At 39.1% G+C, this 20,080-nt stretch overlaps 1 protein-coding gene across 2 annotated transcripts in view; it reads right to left on the bottom strand.

The window, feature by feature from the left end:
* Positions 1–20,080, bottom strand: part of ELMO1 (engulfment and cell motility 1) — a 310,028-nt gene that overhangs the window by 202,514 nt on the left and 87,434 nt on the right. For both annotated transcript variants that reach the window (XM_080338933.1, XM_080338932.1), the window contains 2 exons: positions 12,583–12,618; positions 5,096–5,195 (listed from right to left, as the gene is read on the bottom strand). In XM_080338933.1, coding sequence (XP_080195059.1) covers positions 5,096–5,195; positions 12,583–12,618 — 136 coding nt within the window. The remainder of the gene's footprint in view (positions 1–5,095; positions 5,196–12,582; positions 12,619–20,080) is intronic.

Below are 20,080 nucleotides of genomic sequence, written 5' to 3'. Positions count from 1 at the left end.
TGTGTTCATGCATTAATAACCTTCACTTTCACTGGAAGCTGCCACAAACAAATGGCATGTTAATGAAAACCAGGCCTGACCTCCCCTTTTTTGCAGCGTGGCAATGAGACGCTGTGCATGTCTGCAGAGCCAACACAGCTGTGCAGTAAGATGCAGGAATGCGCGTTTTTCCGCATGGTCCTTGGACTCAGCTTCCTGGGAAGAATTTCGCCTTCTGCTGATGTGGGAAGCGAGAACTGTCTGATGCTTCCTTGAATACACCGATACCAGCACAGTCAAGCTGAAAAGTACCAGAGGAAGCACAGACAGAGGCAAGAAATGTCGTGTGGCCACAGTTATTTGCTCTTTACAGCCAAATAACAGACTATGGCAGACTTTCTCAATTTGATGCGTTCTTTCCAGAAAACTTCAAGTCCACACACTTCTTTGGTACTCATAATATAAGCCAATAATGCGATTATACTGTTTCTGATTCCAGATAGTTGCTTAGATCTCAGCATCATTTTCCCTTTGGAAGAAGAAAGTCATGTCCTATGCTTGGAAAAGCTGCCTAGCTGCCTGTAAAATTCACAGTTAAATATTGACATGTAGACAATAACATTGTTTTGCACTTGTGACGTTTTCAGTAGTGCTGAAGGAGCAAAATGTCCTTTCTGCAACTTTGGTTGGAGGCAACAAGCAGGGAGGGACAGGTTTTTCTTATTCTAATGTATTGCAGCGCAGTTTGCTGAGTTTATTGCAGAGCTGTCTTCTCTGCTACTTGGTTTGCATTACCACGATAAGAACTTGCTATGCTGAATATAACATACTTCAGGAAATACACATTGACTTTACAGAAAATAATGAACCAACTCATGCATGCATAGGGAACAGGAGGAAAGAAGCAACTCAATTATTGGCTTTTTCTACTCTGGGCTTTCAGTATCTCCTGCCTGAAAGCCCTGAACCCAAGTAATATTTACATTAGTGTGTGATGCACCTTGTACTGTTTGGAGTAACAAGCTGTGTCTCAGAAGCACTGTGCTACCCTTCCTCTCCTTCATGGTAATCCAGTTGTGTTCTGATACTCTGAAGCCAGAGCTGCACCATGTCCGGAGGGCCCCCAATACACACAGTGTCCGCACAGAGCAACTCCGCACTGCTCACAAAATAAACCAAACACAATATGGGTGCCTCACAGTCATCAGGCATCCAGAGATCAATTGTGCTGAAGGAATACAATATGTGCAGACTGTGTCCCTACTTATCAGTCTTCTGTCACCATCCTCTTTAGAAGCCCTGACATGTATGAATTATTCTTGGTGCGGCAGCTCCTTCCCGTGATATTTCAAGTGGCACTGTAAACATCCACTGGGATATAACATACTCATTTCAGTGGCCTGCAGAAATATAACAGTATAGATAACTGAAAGCTCAGCTTAGGAAATGCTGCCTTAGACATATTTATTCTTCTGACCCTGGACCATAATGTCTTTTAATCATAAACACAAACTCAAGGTATGAGGCTGGCTTGTGTGTTTCAACAGCTGTGACATACCACACCGAACATACATGCAAAACATTTGCTAGGTAACTTGCCTGTCAAGCTATGTATATTCATAACTACCTTGCTGAAGCCTGAAGTGTGGCCAGAAATAACAAGTTTGTCTACCCTGATAAATAGGGCATGCCAGTTCCAGAAGGAGCAAAATCAGATTTAAAAGAGATGATGTTACCATGCTTGAAGTTCTGGATTTGGGAAAGAAAAAAAAAGACCCTTCTTGAAAAGAGACAAAAATCAATAGGAGTTCAAATATGTGTTATTTGCTGTTCTCTGCTTATTGAGCACCATGTGGAGGGAGGGCTTTCAACATCTAAAAATAATTCTGCACTCAAAAATTCTGATGATAAAAATAATGCAAGCTCACAGAAATACAGCCTCTCCTCCAGAAATAAGCAACTTCAGTGCTTCGCACTTTCACATGAAAACTTGCCCCATGGGTGTGTCTCATTAAGGATAAGACTATTTGTTCGGCAAAATACTTGAAACCTTAAAATCTGCATAGTCCTATCAGGACATATATAACAACACACAAAAGCTGGATGCTTAACTTCCTATCAGTTTAAAGGGAAAATAGGAATCAGAATGCCTTTTCACATTCAGCCCCAGTGCTCAAGCAGGAGATAAACACGTAAAGTGAGGGTAGATGAGACATCTATAGCAAACTGAATTATATCATCTGAGCTCTTTTCCTGTTTCAGTATCACTTAAAGCACAGGAGATATTTCAAAATTATAAAACAAAAAATTAAAACAAAACAAAACAAACTGCATCACCAACAAAAACCACACAGGGCAAGAACAGTGAAGGAAACAGATCTGATCTTCTGAGCAGTGATATATTCATTAGTTATTGCCTGGATCAATTTTATGTCAGGAATGTACAGAAATATCTGTCAAAGTTTTGTAGTTTTATTCTCTCTAAGTCCTAATGCATAGTCAAATTTTGAAGTGTGCATCTCATCTCCAAGTAAGGAACTAGAGTTGCACTTGAAGACAGAAAAAACAAGTGACAGCTGTGAGACACAGAGATACTTTCCCTACTGCCACCCCCCTTTCCTGCACAGTACGTTTTAGAAGGCAAAGAATTCATCGAGGTCAATATTCTGCACATGCAGTTATGAAACAGCAATTACATAAATAATTCTAAAAGATACTATTAACTGTCTCAATCAATACTACAAACTTGATTTCTCCTCTTGTAGGAATAAGGATGGGACTACCAAATTTGTATAGCATACTTTGATATCCAATTACCATGTCATTCTCTAATAACTGGGCATCAAAATCCTTTAGGCAACTATGGAAGCTAGAAATGATCTTTATTGTCATAAGCAAGAAAAAGGTCTTAAGAGAATCTTGCATATCATAAGGAAGTTTTTTCAAACTATGCTATATTCCCTTAAGGTAAGGAACAAGGCTCTCCTTTAAAGTGTCAATTCTTACTTGCAGCAGTTGAAACAGCAGCCTTTATGTACCCAAAGGATAGGAAGGAGACTGAATCTAACACCAAGCAGTTAGTCATTAGAAGCACTTGGAGGTTGCCCTTGAGGTCTCCTCCAGCTTCTACATTTAAGCCAGAAAACTATTCAAGTTCAGATTAATTCCTGCCCATTCCAGTTTGGCTTCCATTTAACACAAAAGACAGCTTCAAAAGGCAGAAGCACTTGAAGTAGGACTGTAAAGTTCCCCCTCAGCTAGCAAAAACTTATCAGCTCCCTTATCCATCCTGCAAACCACTTGAGTTACCACCCTGTCAGCAACCTCAAGTGGCCTGTCAAAAGCCAAGGTCAGAGAGACAACAGAGAATAAAGCTGCCAACTGCTGCCAGAGAGACCTGGTCCAAAGGTGCTCCTTTAGGTTTGCCTCTTGCCCACAGATACCCACTGCTCTGGCTCCCAACATCATGGCAGGTCAGGACACACCTGTGCCTCCTTCCTCTATTTTTGTCATTCTTTATCCTTCTGTTTCTCTTCTAACTGTCCTATTCTTCTCCTTGGCCCCTTTCTGGTCCACCAGTTTCACTTTGGGTTTTTACTGCCAGTTCTGGTTTTCATAGGTACTTGGCAGGAATGCTTTTGTTTGTGTCTTTTGTTTTGTTCTGTAAATTTGGCCACTGTCCAGGGAAACCTATGGAAGTGCCAGACAGAAGAGATGAGCCATTAACAAGGGCGCACTCAGCATTTCTTCTGTTGGTACTATGCAACCCACAGGGCAAAAGATGTTGATATGGTTAAACAAAGCCAGTCATTTTGAGTCACTAACAAAGTAGATTGATTTAAACTCATTTTAGCAAGCTGCTTCTTACACTTCTTAATAGGCTCCCCTAGCAAATAAGGGATTCTAGGCTTGACCTTCTATCTGATTAAGTCAGTTATAAAACAGTTGTACTATTTTCTTTGACATGAAAAGATAACAATAATAATCACCATAATCTAAATAGACTGTCTAGACTGCAAGACCGGAAAAAAAAAGCCCCCGAATCAGATCAATTATAGCAAATTTTTCTTACAAATAGCATCTATGTTTAATGACAAAAACTGAACTATAATATCTAATGCTCTTTCCATAATTGTTTCTTCTTTCACTTTTGACAACAAAAGTAAAGCTGTACTTTCCTTTGGTGGTAGTACTTTTTTAACCAAATTTAAATTAGAAGTCTTTGCTCTGATACACTCTGTATAATGAAGAGATCTTTGCCACAGTTTATATTAGTTTCATTACTGCTTCTGGTATCATTTTAGTGAAGTAACTTTGCTGTCTTTTGAACCTGTACTAGTGCATTTTAACTTAAGATAAATTCTGAGTTCAATCTAAAAAGGTGCAAGATGGTTTGGTTTTTTTTTCATAGTAAGTGAAAAGGGTTAAATCAGTAACAAAACCCTTTTTCTTAAGTCTGTTAAATCTCTGTACTTAGAGAGTACTCTCATGTTTCTGCTGGTTTTGTGCATCTCCTACATGTAAGAAAATAAAAAAGTGTTATAAATCATAGAAAGATCAGTTTCAAAACCACAGACCTCAGCTGCAAGATTCAGGAGGGGCAGAGTTCAACTTGATACACTCAGTAGATATCAGCTTAATTTCAATTGTCAATTAACTCCTTTCTCTTCTTTCCATATCCCTAGAGGAAACACTTCAGTGCTGGTTTTGTTTCAATAAATACGGTATTGCTCATTTTACTTTACATTAAATCAAAATACTAATTTTTGCTTTAACTGTATGGTATCTGCATAAGGAGGTCACACCGCAATTGCAAGCAATTTGTGTATTAAGCCTAATACAGGGTTGATCCCATTTCACTCCCATTGATTTCCATAGCATTTGGGCCAGATCCTGCAATTACAAATATTTATAATTTGAAATAGCATTTTAACCCCATTTTCATGCACCGTTTTGATCAGTGACCTAAATTATGTACCCAAGGTGGGGGGGGAATGATCAAAAAAACCCACCAAAATCAAAAAACCCAAAACAAAACAAATGAAAACAAACAAAAAGCAACTCACCTCAAAAATTTAAACTGATATAGAACAGGTAGCATCAATTACAAATTTACCTTTTTAATGAATGCCACAGAGAATGTATCCCACGATACAATCCCATGATCCATCAGCTCAACAAATGCAGTCAGTGTAAAGGACAACATATCTCCAAAGCTGCAAGAGACAGGAGTCATAACAACATTTACCAGTGATGCAGCAGGGCAGTGACCGAGGGAATAAAGCAGCAGGAAGCTTTCAGAAAGGCAGGAAAATGAAGCCAATTAGGGACTAAGAAGTAGCAGAAGAGCGAGAGAGGCCGTGCAGCAGTCTCCAAAACGATTTAGCATGGACATCAAGAACAGTCACACCTGGAAGAAAGCGGTTTTGTAAGAGAAGAACGAATCCCCAGGAGAACGCTACATGCAATGCTCAAGCAAATCAGAGGGTCCTAATTAAACCTCCCATATAAATTCAGAGGTTATGATCTAATAGAAGAGAATAATTGAGCTTTTTCTTAGCAACTTGTGGAAATTCTCCTAATTGAATGTAATATGGAAGCGCTACATACTGGTACCTCTGTATCAAGCAGATTGGCAGAAAATTAGTAGACTGTTTGTTCCTTCTCTTACAAGGAAGCAGATATATGTTAAAAATTCACCAGAAGATATTTTCTAGTGATCAGCAATTTTCCAGTAGTTAATGTCTCAATTTATTTCTTCGAATCTGAAGATGCATCTCCTTTTGTTTATCCATGGGCAACCATGTCAAGCAAATTGCAAATTTCCCACAGTTTATCCGAGTATGCAGCTCAAATTGCATAGGGCTTGCAGGCCACTGCACTGCATTTTACACCTGCAAATTTGAGATTCAATGCATCTTTGTGTGCACTCAACTGAATTCAAAACAGGTTTAAATTCAACATAAGGAATATGCTCTAACCTTGACTAGCTGCACAGGAACTCTCCATGTTAAAAAACAGCTTTTAAAGATTAGCTTCATTTCTATATATAGTCAGGGCATCAAAGAGTCGGCAGCCATAATGATTTCAATGAGGCAGCTACTCAACACAACCAGCAGCGCATTACCTTTAAGGGCATGCCAAACTGCCTGCCACTAAAGCATTAACAAGCATGAGCACACAATCGACCTAAACAGCATGAATAGTCCCACTGATTTTTAATGCAAATAATAAAAGGATAAAATTTTAAAAACTTAGTCAGATTTGAACTACCATGCTCAGTATGTTGGAACCTGAGGCTAATACCATAGCCATAGTTAAGCAATGTAACTGGTAATTCTCCGCTATCCTGCACCAACACAAATAAGCCAACAACCATTCAGACGGAAAACATTTACTACCACACAGAGGAATATAGCAGAAAATCAGTTTCAAGGTAGCAACTCCAATAGCCAGTTTACTGGAGTTGATGTAATCTGACATTTAGGGATTTTTGAAAGGGACATGCAGCCTTTAGTGGCCCCTTCATTTAAGATAGGAGCTCTTGTTCATCAAAACTCCCCAGATGCCCTCCACTAAAAAAGAAGTTGCCATTGCTGACTTTTCGTAAGTAGAAACAAAACAAAACCACACCTTTCTCTTCTATAGTCAGTAAGGGTGTCCACAGTGGCTTTGATTATTTATGACAAAATGAAAAAAACTACATCAAAGAGCAAACAAGAAAAATACAGTGTCTTTCAAAAACCCACTGTAATTATACAGGAATATTTTTTTCTGCAAATAAATGACCTGGAAGCTTTTGGTTTTGCTTTGGAGGGTAGGGGGCTTGGTTTTGTTTGCTTATTTTTTAATATTGCATATCTTTCAAGAATTAAATTATATTTAAAATGTCATCATTAGCATTCCAAACAATCAAGAATTTCATAACAAGATGACAACAAGACTTTGCAGAAAATTTAATCAGTTCCAGTCCTGTCATTCTCCCCAATCCATTCTTTTTGCATAAAATGGTTATTTATGAATCCACAAATAAAGCAGCATCCCTAGAAAAGGCTGCCCTCTAAAAACTTACACCAAATTCTTATGCATCTTCCTGACAGAATACTTCCACAAATATATGGAATTCTGGTATTTTAAGAATCTAGACTAGATCAGATCCAAATAAAAAGAAAAAATAATTCCAAGAAGAGAGGCCATATAGGTTGAAAAGTAGATAAAAATAACGCTTCTAGTATTAAACTAAGCAGTCAATTTATCTCTCCTAGTTTTTCTCATGTATTGTTTAAAAATTTAGTCAATTAGCCTGGTTTTAGTACATAAATACTCTTCTGTAAACTACTAATTGTACATGAAAACTAATCCCCATTAACAATAGGTATAGTTTAGAGGGATTACTTAAATTGTATTAAACCTGCATATGGATATTCACCTTCAGAACAGTAGTGGTTGGAATTCAGGTTAGTTTAATTCCTTTAATTCAACAGTTCAATTTATTCTTCTCACCCAGAAATACTGATTAATCCTACCACTTAATCCAGCTTTCCAGGGGAAGCTGGGTTAATGGAGCAGAAAATACTAGTATTAATGTATAACCCTGTTTTCAGTAGATGTGACAATGATACAACTGTTTAGGATCCAGGTGAAAGTACTTTTCAACTTAAAATGATCAGACACCCCACCAGGTGTCACTCCAGTGACACTGCTTCAAATAATTAATGAGAGAGAAGAGCTGCAACACTGGGACTAATCAAGCAGCAAGAAACACTCCTGCTCTGTATATTAGGCAGCACCACACATACATTGACATGTTTTTTAAATATATAGCTATAAATATGCACCTGCACACACAAGCATATGCTAAGTGGCACTGCAAAAGTCAAAAGCCAGGCTTACAGGATAAGCATTAGTAATAGCACAGCTAGAGATGAAAGCAATCTCCAGGGTAACTAGAGTAAGATAAGGATTAAAGTATCTGGAAAGGGGGGGGCGGAAAGGGAGCGGTGTTGATTCATTATGCGTTTAAACAAGCAGATAGGTAGAAGTAGACTTCCAAGCAAATCATTTCAAGACATACGCACAGATGCACTCACAGTGTTAAGAGCGACAGAGAGAATAGATGCTAGAAATTTCAAGGGAATCAGAGCTTGCTCATAAAAGTAGTAATCTCAGAGAATATGTGATAGGAGCTGTTTAACTCAAAATCTCAGTACGCATTTTAGTCGTAGAAGAAGTCTGAAAAATTATGGGGCCTCTTTCTTCATAAAATCTTCTTAGACTATTCCACAGCACAAGGCACAGCAGTTCTGTAAATACCAAACCCTTGCTTGCTCTGGCAAAATGACTCAATAGTTTGATGGTAATTCCTGATGAAGGTGCTTTTTAATGTAAGTCATCATGGAAAGAGGAGGAAAAGTGATCAGAAATTCCCACTGTGTAACTGTAACTATCTCACTAACACTGACATTTTAATGGTCTCTGCTATCAGAGAAGCTACTTGTGCAATCCCTCCTGAATGCTGTTCAGGGCTCTGTCTCTTAGGGTGGGGACATCCTACCATGGGACAGCTGATGAAGTTTCCCCAGTCTCTGATGTCTGACTCCCCTGTTCTAACCACCCTTGTGAGGATGGGTGAGCTGGTCGTGAAGCACCTCCTCATCCACCGCAGCTCTCAGCAAAAGCCACAGTAGCAGCAGAAAGCTGTGGTCTGCAACATGATCGGCCGTCCCATCCTGAGCTGCTCCGCTATGGATGGATGCTCTGACTCACAGCCTGCGCACCTCAAACCCTCCGACAAATCTGACTGAAGAATAAGTCAATGGTTGCGTTTCACATCTCTTGGTTTTAGAGAAATAGCAGGTCAAAACCTGTTCGTTTATGTTCCTAAGACTCTTCTGCATTCTTACCTTAAGAAACTCTGAAGGAAAAAAAACACATGCATTTTGATATTAGCTTTTCTTTCCTAAAACTGACAGGAATGTGCATGTGATCCTGACCACCACACCTGTCTTTCACCTGCCTTCCTAGTATCACTTCTACATGCTAAACCATCTTTATCACGTGTGCTAAGTAATCCTCAAATATATGTGTAGAACTATTTCTGATATTTTGAAAGATACCTAAAGCAATTTGAATTAATGTGACTTGAGCACCCAAATCCCCTAGATGTTTTGGGGAAAAAAAGTTAAATCCATGTTTAACACGTATCAAAAATGAACACGGTATCGCTATTGAGAAGGGAAAAAACTCAGCTGTTCAAATTATTCTTTAAATCAAGATAATTAGTCAGGCTCAGCTGTTATCACTAACAACAAAAAAGCAATCTCAGCTTTTATAAAGCTAGGTGGACCACCTCATGTTTTACATGATAAAAGTTGCATAGGATAACCTGGAAATTAACTGTTGCTTGTCTGTCACAACGATGATAAAGCCACTAGCCCAGTAGGACTATAAGCCAAAGAAAAGTCCATCTTCACACAAACGATTTTTCATGAGCAAAAGAGAACCAATGCTGATCTCTAGTTGTGCAGAGAAGAAACAAATTTAACTGGGCAGGAGGCAACAAGAGAGCAGCAACCTACTACCAAATGCAGGAGTTAAGGAAGTAGTTAACTTTAATTCCCTTATCATTCTGCAACTGTGCTCACAGCCTATTACTGGGCAGCTGAAAGGCCTGACATCATTGAGGTCAACATCAAAGGGTAAGAACAGCTTTTCAAGTTAGAGTTGTCAAGGATAAATGGCCATGAATAAATTTAAACAGAGGAGCAGAATATATCTAATCATCAGAGGACAAGAGCTCTGGAAAAGCCATGGGGGCAAGAATATAACCAAGTCTAAAGTGAGGACTGATGGTGCAGCAGGATGCTTTGCAAGCAGTGTGAGCAACTACTTTTTTGTATTGCTATGGCTCCTCTTCATTGCCTCTACACTGCCTTGCTTCTTCAAGTCACCTTGCCAAGGGTGAAGCTAAGCCACCATCAAATCAAACTACGAGCAATTCACACGTACTTGGTACTTACTCTGCACAGCTGAAAATAACTGAACAATCTGCAGGGTAGCTGCCTCTATTTTTTCTAGACGATTACAGAAAATGCACTTAACTGCTTCACTGCAAGTTAGACAGATTTTATTTATTTATTTTAATCGTGCCGAGCACCCCTGAAATATTTATTTGTGGTACAGTTTCAATACAGTTTCAAGGGATCAGCCCTACTGATTTTAACCATTAGCCATTTTGCATTCCAAAAACCTGAAATAGCTACGTACCCCTGGTATCAGGGCTACTCTAAGCTTGAAAATTAATTCTGATTAAAGAAAACAAGCTGGGAATTTTAAATAGAACTTTAATTATTCTTGAATAAATCCAGGTGTAGATACTCTTACAATGGAGTGTGACTAAATCCACTTTGAGGTACATTAACCATTTGTCTGCATGGGAAACTACCCCAGTGGAACATTGGTTCTTCATGAAGATGTGATTAGAGTTACCTTTTCTCTTATTCCTCGTCTTTTAAATTCCTGGTTTTACTCATTTCCTGGTAATTTCCTTAAATGGACCAGCTTTTCTTAAAAGATCAGGAATAATACCAGGAATAATTAGCTACACGGGAAAAATATCACTCTCCAATATAGTGTGGTTTGACTACAACTCAGTACTCCAACGCAAAGGTCAGGTTTGGTTTGGTTTGGGTTTTAATGTAAGTATTAGCCAACATGGGATAAACAAAATGGGAACCTCTAAAACAGAAAAGACAGAGAAAAAGAAACTCACACTTTCGAACTTTCTTCAGCGGAGAAAGCTATTAAACAAGGCCTCTCTGTGAAAATCAGGGTTTAATTAAGTCAGGCTAGTATGTGCAAGCTACTAGAGATAAAATTAAATACTGGCACTTCATGAAATATGTCATCCTGTAAATTACAAGTTTTGGGTTTTTTTATTAGTACTTGGTTTCTTTAAGTTTCTTAGACAGCAGGGGGAGGCTGCTAAGTTTAAAGTTTAGTTGAGTTCATTATATGAAGCTCTGAGGTTTTTTTTTTAATAGTTTGTTTCACTGGATCTTTTCCTATTAATACATGGGTGAAAAATAGTCAGGATGTTCGATAACTACACTCACAGAGCACTAGTGTATACATTTTATCTTCAAAATGTACGAACAGGACAGTTTCTAGAACTACTGGTTTCGGTAAACTGTAAACTGAAGCTCATCCTGACAGGATTTAACTTCCGAAGTTAGAATAAACTTTAGTCACATTACGCTTTCTTTACTACTGTATCCACTGATGTGCTTTATCTACATTAATCAATAAGAATCTCTTAAAGTGGGTAATGCCTTGTTCCCATGAGTAACTACAACTAAACTGTGTAAAAAAATGAATTTAGATCATCAGCATTAATTGGGTCCTAAACCCAGGGTGCTATGCAACTATAAGTCAGTATTTTAGTACTGTCTTGAGGACAATCACATAATTTAATGTAGAGAAGCCTACAGGATAATAGAATTTGGAAGCAGAGAGATGCTGAAGGAGTATAACTATTTTTCCACAAAGAACTATTTTCACAGCAGTGAGGAAAAACTCAAAGGAGGTACCTTGTCTTGGCAGGGGTGATGCTGCCAAGAATTCTGAAAGGCTCATGCCATTTTAATCACTTTCCTCAGAACCTAAACTTTTCTATTATGAAACGAATTACTTTGTATTAAATTGAGAAAGCAACTGTAGAGGAAGGATTTAAGTTTCCTGCCAAATTAATTCTTACTGTCTAATTTATTTATTAGGCAATGATTTAATAATAAATGTTTCACAACTTGTTTTACAGCAGAGTTGTGAAAGTTTGATTTAGCATGGATTCAGATGGGGAGCTGCATTTCCTGGTGATATACCACATCAGGTTCCCAGAGTGACAGATGCACAGTTAATGGATTAATTACTCTTTTGCTTCCCTGGGTTTTTGCTGCATTATACATGTCAAACTTGCAAGCCAATCAAGGTACTAGAATATCTCTTGGGGTCGCAATTTATCAAACCCTATGAAGCCTGTGCTTAACCTGAAGCACACAGAAGTGTCCCATTCAAAACCATCAGAGCAATAACGATGCTTCTGAGCTCTGTGATATGAGGCCTTTTGCTATACTGGAGTTTTCCTTCATGCAGTTATCTGCAACAATTTGCACTACCAGGGACCAGCAAATAACAGGAATTCAAACTGGCACAATGACTCTTACTTTCATCTTACTAACCTCGACAATTACAATCGTCTATTATCAGTCATGTAAGCCAGACAAATTTAAGGAGGGAACTGGGGAAGGCAGGGAAACAACTTGTTTGCTCAAATTAAAAAATAAAAACTACAACAAAAAAGCCATACTACGGAAACAGTAGATGTCCCTGCAGAAGTTAGAGAAATTAAGCACCCATTCCACAAGCAAAGCAAAAAAAGGTTTAATCAGAAAATTTTAACAGGCAAAGAGCAGAAAACAGAGGATGTTAAAGACTGGGTGCATGAAAATGCACTGTTGTATTTACATATAAAGAATAGCGCAAAGGCCTGAAGTCAGTCATGCAAAAGAAGAGGAATTGTGCAAGGTGATCTAATCAGGTTCTTACCAGGGCTTCATTATCTTCTGCAATTTCTGATATCGTCTGCAAAATTAAAACTTGCACGTGAGGAGACACACTTTAAAACATCTGTACTCTATTTACCTATGCACACACACCCCCACGCACCCATATTTGATTCATACAATTCAAAGACAGACACAATAAGAGGCAGTAAATCACTAGCAGTTTGCTGCAAACAGAAACAGTTCAGTAACCTGTAAAAAACTTTCAAAATTAATTTCAAATATTTATTCAGAATACTTGTATTCAATTCTGTTAGGAAAAAAGCAGAAGAGAAAAGACAGTCGATAGGGGAAATATATCAGATTTCTCTAAAACATTTTTCTCTTGATCATTAAAGTATTTCTAGGCATCCTAAATTAGTTAAGTATTTCTGTAAAAGAAATATTTGGTATAAAACATTTAATGTTTACACATGAAGCATTTTCTGTCTTGTTGCTATGATGTGTATCCCTTTGCCTGACAAACTTTTATTTACTTCCAGTTTCCATCACAAATACTGATGTCACAGTTGTCAGTATGTTGAAAGTTGCTGTGTAGCTAGGACCGACACAGACCACAATCCTGACCTTCTAAAGTCAGAGACAAGCTTTCCACGGACTTTAGAGAGGGACAAACAAATTACCCTGGCTTTTTAACCACAGATTTGTATTTACTCAACAAATCAAAATCATCTTGCACCAGCTCCACAACACATAAATACAGTGTTGCAGCCCTATTCCAACGGAAAGTGTAAGCTCAACTATAGCTCTGTTGCTCTTAAAATTCACACACCAATGGACATGCCTAGATCCAAGGTGCTGAATCAACCCACCTGAGAAAGACAATGACCTGCTTAAGTGTCACTTATTAACTCAGAGTCTAAGAGACCAAGCTACAGACACAACCTTCAGCGTGAGGCTTTTGCTTTCCTGGTAGCTCCCAAAACACTTGGTTCCAAGTTGCAGCAAGAGGATTAACATATCCCAAGAGTTTCTTAGTTAGGCGTTTCCTATTTTTTCCCCCAAGATACACATTGTTATGTACCATTCATGAACCAGTAGCTATGGCATCATGTTACTATACAGAGGAAACTGAAAGCCAAATATTAAGTGGGGGGCAGAGGGGGGGGCAAGTAATAAGTGCATTTGAAAGCTGTAGCCCACTAATCACAATTTTCAAGTCATCCTCCTACTAAAAACCAGCTTCAGAACTGATGATGATGCGACTAAGCCAGCTGAAGAAAGACTACCCATGGTAAAAATAGCATCCAAGATAAATAACTTCTTTTTAAAACACCACTTAAACAAACAAACAAAAAATTTTTTTAAAAAATATCCATCTCCTACTTAATCCCTTCTTGTGTCTCCTAAATCTGTCCCACAGTTTTATTTCAGAGGGCTGGCTGCAGCTCCACACTGGGCAGACTACTGTTCAAAAGCAGAAAAAGGAGGTCCCTCCTTCCTCCCTGTCCCCTCCACCCCAACTCTTCCCCTTTCCCACTTGCTGCCATGTCATTCAGCCCACAACAGCTCTAGGACTCCAAGCTATCCAACTGCCCGAGAACTTGGCTAGATTTCATTGGTTTTTTTTTTCCTTTTGGTACAGCAGTGACTCCTCCCACCTTGCATTTTCCATTCCGTTTATGCATAAGCAATGTTGTGCTTTCTACGCAGACTGCAAAGACCTCCTTTTTGAGAAGGACCAGTCTCAGGGAGGGCAGCTTTTGGGATGGCTTGTGTAACCATCAGGGGAGAAAACAGAGCGTACATCACAGGATCAGTGATTTGAAATCATCATACATTTCAAGCTGTGAGCAGCAACATCCATGTTTAAACAGAATGATGGCACAGTTTACCATCTATCCAACCACAGACTGGGCTAAAGCCTAGCTCAAATTAGGAAAGTGACAAGATTTTGTTGTTGGATTTCATGGCTTTGGTTTTTTCCATGCTACAACAGCTATCTGCATAACCAGCAGTAATGAGCAAATTCACATCATCCTGATGGTCAGACAGCCTTAAAAAGGGGACAAAATTACCCTCAACATGCTTCTAGGAGTAGAAGAGTTCAAAGCATTTCTCACTATAGGAGATCCCAACTTCAGCAGAATGTCATTCTTCTGCTTCTGTAAACAGAGTGCTTCCTCGCTGCAGGAGACTCTGCTAAACCCTAGCAAGAACAACTACCACCACAAATGGGTTTTGTCATCTCCCAAATGTGTGTGGATTTAAGTAACTTCATGCAGCACATGGCAGCAAAACTTCATACCATCCTTCTCAACCCAGTTTTTAAAACAGCTGCTTTTCATCCAGGTGCTGGCTTTGGCTAAACAGCAAGTAAACTTGAAATTTTTGCTGCGTCTGTCTGACATCAAAGAGAAACACCAGTGGTGTTTGTAAACTGGTAGCACCTCAAAGAGCAGACTCAGTTTTGCCAGAGATTTTTCACAACAGGCTATAATCAGGTACATTTTTTCCATTACTGAGCCCAGGGATTAAAGAACAAACACCTGAGTCCCAGAACAAAACATTCAGACAGCAGCTCTCTTAGTATTTACAGAACACTCACCCATTTTGAGTTAACTGGCAATCAGTTAACTTGAGGTCAGAAGATGTACAATGTAAAAGCAAATATGAAATTAGAATAATATGAAGAAATAATTGAATCGCTGAGGACTTTTCTAGTGAAGCAATACAAAGACAGCAAATTTTGACTTGAGAGGAAAGATAATTATCATATTAGACTAAACAATTTATATTAATCTCTGTTGCTTTGGAAAGTGTGATAAGAGTAGCAATCAATCTAGGACATCAAATGTTACAGTAATATGGTACAGGATGATTATAGATAGATTTTTACCACTGAACAGGTGGAGGCTGTTATCTGAAGGAGTGTATGCTATTTTCATCCTACCATTGAATCAAAAACCTAATACAAAAGGACATGGCACGAGCAGGAGTCCCTCTCATTTTCACCCTCAGACCACAACGAAGGAGCAGCCAAGCTCACTCTTCCAGCAAGTCAGCCTGGAAAGGAACTAGTACAGCCTGCCGCCTCTATCAGCTTTCCTCTTCCTATGTATACTCAACTGGGGTTTCTTCTAGAGGGCTGACTGTTGTAGCAACCAGCCAGTTCTGTAAAATGCTTCCTGGGTGAGTTACCACAGGTATAGTAAAAAATGCTGACGGCCTTACTGATCTAGACACTGTAATTAGCTCAATATTTCACTTATTTACTTTTTTTTTTTTCTTTTTAATTAGAGACCATCCCTCAATGGCACTTGCATAGATGGGAATGAAACCATGGCCGAAACACAAACATTATGAGGGTAAATTAAATAGCTTTTCTGAAAGGTTCAGATAATATAGTGGTGAAAGACAAAAACAGACAGCAATTTTTATACAGGGAGAAATCTTCAAACAAACGCCAACATAATGCAAAATAAACATTAAAAACAAGTTACCAGTTTAGACATTTCGCTACCAAAATATGTTCCCTGTTTGGCCTCAAAGGAACTTTGTGATACATTTCCAGCTGAATCCCAAGGAGCAGCAGTTCTCTTTGGACTTCCCTGAGCCATTCAGACTTAATACCTGCTCGAATGCTTCAGGTTATGTCACGAGCAGCTTCCAGCAGAGATCAACTTAGCAAGGACCAGAACGGATCAACTCCTATCTGTTTATGTGCAAAAACTGCTGTACGGGAACCAAAGACACACAAAATCTAAACCCCAGCTGGGGTAACACAGTGCACAGTAAGGGCTGGTCAGCACTGGGGAGAACGACTAAAATTTTGTCCCACTGTGGAAGTCAGTGTGGACCCCACTGGAGTTAACAATGCCAAGAGGTAAAGCAGTCACATCACCACAACCAACGTTTCTGAGCCTGCACTCCTTAAACAGGACAAAAATACCACTGAGGATAAAACCTCTTCATGCAGTGCAGCCCCGGAGAGGGTCATGGTTAGCAAAGGTGGTAGATGTTCACAAAAACTTCCTCCTCTACAGAAAAACTGGTGGGATGACGGATGAACGACTGGTTAACAACATTAAATCAGTATTTGGCTACTGCTTTTCAGGCAAACACAAGGATAGTCCACATTCTGGATAACAGGCAGTGGTTAGAATTATGACAAGACAAATACAGAGAAGTACATATTTCTGGCTTCTGTCTGTATCAGGCATGGCTAACACATATAAATGAAGTCTGGGAAACACTCTGGCCAGGAGATTGAAATAAATTATTTGGATGAAATGACTATTCAGTTACGCAGCAGCCACTCCTGACAGCCACCACAACATCCCACAGCCACCACAATCCAAGAGACAAAAACATCCTGGAAAGTTGCAGAAGTGGAGATTTTAAGTTCTTCTTCCTTATTTATGCTGGTTCCTCAAATACTGCGCTTCTGTCCGGAGTTAAAAAAAAGAAAAAAATGTTTTGTCCAGCTTGATACTCTGAAGAACATTTGGAAATACAAATCCACTGCTAAAATTACTCTTTTTATCACATTTTACAAAAGTGGTCGCCAAAAGGAACCCAGTAAAACTGTCTCCACTCCTCCTCCCTGTTCGTATCAACAAGGTGTTGATATCACTACTTAGCAGGGGCCATTTAAATGCTAATATTCTTAAGCACAGGCAAGGTAAGAAAACAACTCTGAAGAAAAGGCATTTAGGATGGGGGGAGTGCAAGAAGCGGCAGCTCTCGCCTTCTTCTCTCCAAAGATGTGATCTTTGATGGTTCAATCTTTAGATGAGGCTTTTTTTTCTAAAATGTACCATGTGTGCTATGTATATGACATCGATCAGAAGGATATTCAAGAAACTGTGCTTGTGTGTGTGTTGAGAGGGAGGGTGGAATCCAAGCCTGAAGACTGATGGGGAATCAAACCAAAAAGAGAGCAAGCAGGAGAAAAATAAACCAACACAAAAATCCTCCCACAAAGAAAACCTATCCCACTTTCTTCCTTTATAGGAACCGCACTGAAAGATTGGCTGCAGCCCTTTCCCATTCTCCTGCCATTACCATCTCCACAGTGGTATAGCCAGATAACCTCATTTTATCTACTCTTTTGGATTTTTGTCTTATAGACAGTAGTCACCCTCTCCCGACATTACAGAAGCGCTAAGAAATGGTGATTGCATAAAGCTCCTGTTGGACAAGAATTGATTTTGGCAGCAATGTCAGATTAAGTAATCTATGCTTCCAGGTGAAGATTCACAGGAATGGCTGAGCCTGTCTTACAGCCCAGTGCTGTCAAAAACACAAATTATTTTTCCTCCCTCCATCGTCTGGCTTATTTTCTGCCGGATTAGCAAACTGAATTGAATCACTGAGGAGTCACAGCTGAGGAGTCACAGATGACCAAGAGAGGGAGCAGGTACTACACAGCCAGTAGCTGGGAAGAGTGGAAAAGGGCTACTTAATTTAGTGGCAAAGACCTACTAGAGCTTAGCATTTTTCATACGTTCTGAAAATTCATTTTCCATTTACCCAGTGAGTTGTGCTTGCACAACTGTTATCTAGGGCAACCGTGTGAGTTCAATCAGGGAACTGAACTGGATTTAGGAATGCTGTATTAAAAGTATCCTTTATTGTCACTTTCAATAATGTACATTAGTTTTCCAGTCCAGCTTGCTACAAACAGTACTGGCATAAGTCTTCAGATGAAGCAGGACAGGAACAAGTGGCTGTGAGCAAGGGCTACTTAAGTGTTTTGACAGCACTACTGAAATACTCATCAGACTAGGATGGAAAAAACCATTAGCAGGTATGTGAGCAACTGTCCCCAAAAGTGTGTTAAAGTCGGAATAACTCCAAACCAATCTGTCTTCAGTTTTCCACTGGGCTAGTATACAATATTATCTCTGTAAGATGAGCCAAGAGCTAGAATTTCACTGAACAATGCAATTTGTCCTTAAAGCATGCACAATTACAGTCTCAGAGACTTCTGGCTGTGCAGCAGCCAACTCTGCGACTGCATGAGTTCAATAGAAGACTCTTCTTAGCCAAGAGTCAAAAAACCATACAAACACACATTTATTTAGCAGTTTATATTAACCTGTTCTAGCTGTATTTATTATTTGCAATAGGAAGATGACCAAATTTAACAACCATCCAACTGTTAAAGCAAGGTTTTCCTCTCCCATCTGTGCCCTGAGCAATTACAACTCCTTTAAAAATAAAACCAGGCTATCTTCAATCATGCATTGACTAGCATGCTCCTATGCCACATAAAGCTGCTGAGCAGAGCCACATTGGTGAAGCAGACCTTGGAAGAAAAACCTCAACAGCAGCAGAAACAATTCTGGTTACTTTCAAGACAGCTAGGCTTAGCACAGTCTCAGTTTTTTGGCAAAAATTGCCTGTTATTACAGCCAAATGACAAGTGACAGAAACTGTGATAATGCCAATGAAAAAAAAAAAGACCGAAAATTCTGCATAGGCCTTCCTCCTTTTCCTCCAGTTATGAGATTATTATTATTATTACTGGTAATGATAAAAATAAATTTAGATTCATTTATTAACTCTTCAGTCTTTCAATATTTATGGCTTATGACTTACATTTTCCTTTTCTTACTTTATAAGGGACTATGAGAGGTTTTTTTCCTTTTAAGGAAAGTTGAGAATCTGTCCCAGTCACACAACTTCTGATACATCAAGAAAAAAAACCACCACATCTTTACCAGTCTTCTACTACATCAGAAAGACTATTTATACAGCCATGATTTTCTGAAATATTAATTATGGGCTAGACTATGGAATACAGCTCTGAATGAACCAACTACATTATCTCAGATGGGGTAGCAAGGACACATGATCATTTTTTCCAGTTTGGCTCCTGAAGACATTTTCCATCAGTCATTTTGGTAACTAGGACCATCTAGCATTGCTCTCATTCTGCCTCATTTTACAGCATTGCATTCTAGGGGGGAGTGGAAGCCGTACACGTACATCTAGCCAGGTGGACTGCATATTCAGCTCCCCTTAGATAGGCACAAACTGGGCTTCAGACAAAAAAATCAGCATTAGAAGTGCCAAGGAAATCTCTTTCTGGAAAGGTAAATAACTGTGTGCACACTCACTCCCCTTTTTGGTGATACAGATGCACACAGCCTGAGAAATGACACCATGTACAGTTATAAAATTGAATCAGCATTTACTTGTTCTTCATGACCTAACTTGTCTTACAGTCTCTGCTATAATTTATAGGTCACCCAAAGCATAAAAATAAACATAAACCCAGCCTTTTTTTTTCTTCAGTTAATAAGAAGACGTATAGCACACACTGGAAGCAAGAATGAGCCTGAAGGAAAAACAAAGATGAGCCATCTCAATCAACAGGATCAAGATACACGTGGACAGTTTTTGAGACATGATGCATCTCTGCTGATATAAATATATTCATATTGACAAGATGCACTCTCAGCTTCACTAGGGCCCCATGCACCCTACAATCTGCTTACCGCCAAGCCCTATGGCTTTGTCCCAGCACACAC

This window comes from Nesoenas mayeri (genome assembly GCF_963082525.1).
Source record: "Nesoenas mayeri genome assembly, chromosome: 2".
NCBI classification, from domain to species: Eukaryota; Metazoa; Chordata; class Aves; order Columbiformes; family Columbidae; genus Nesoenas; species Nesoenas mayeri.
Note: the sequence above shows the minus strand (reverse complement) of the source record. Positions and strands in the feature narration are given on the sequence as shown.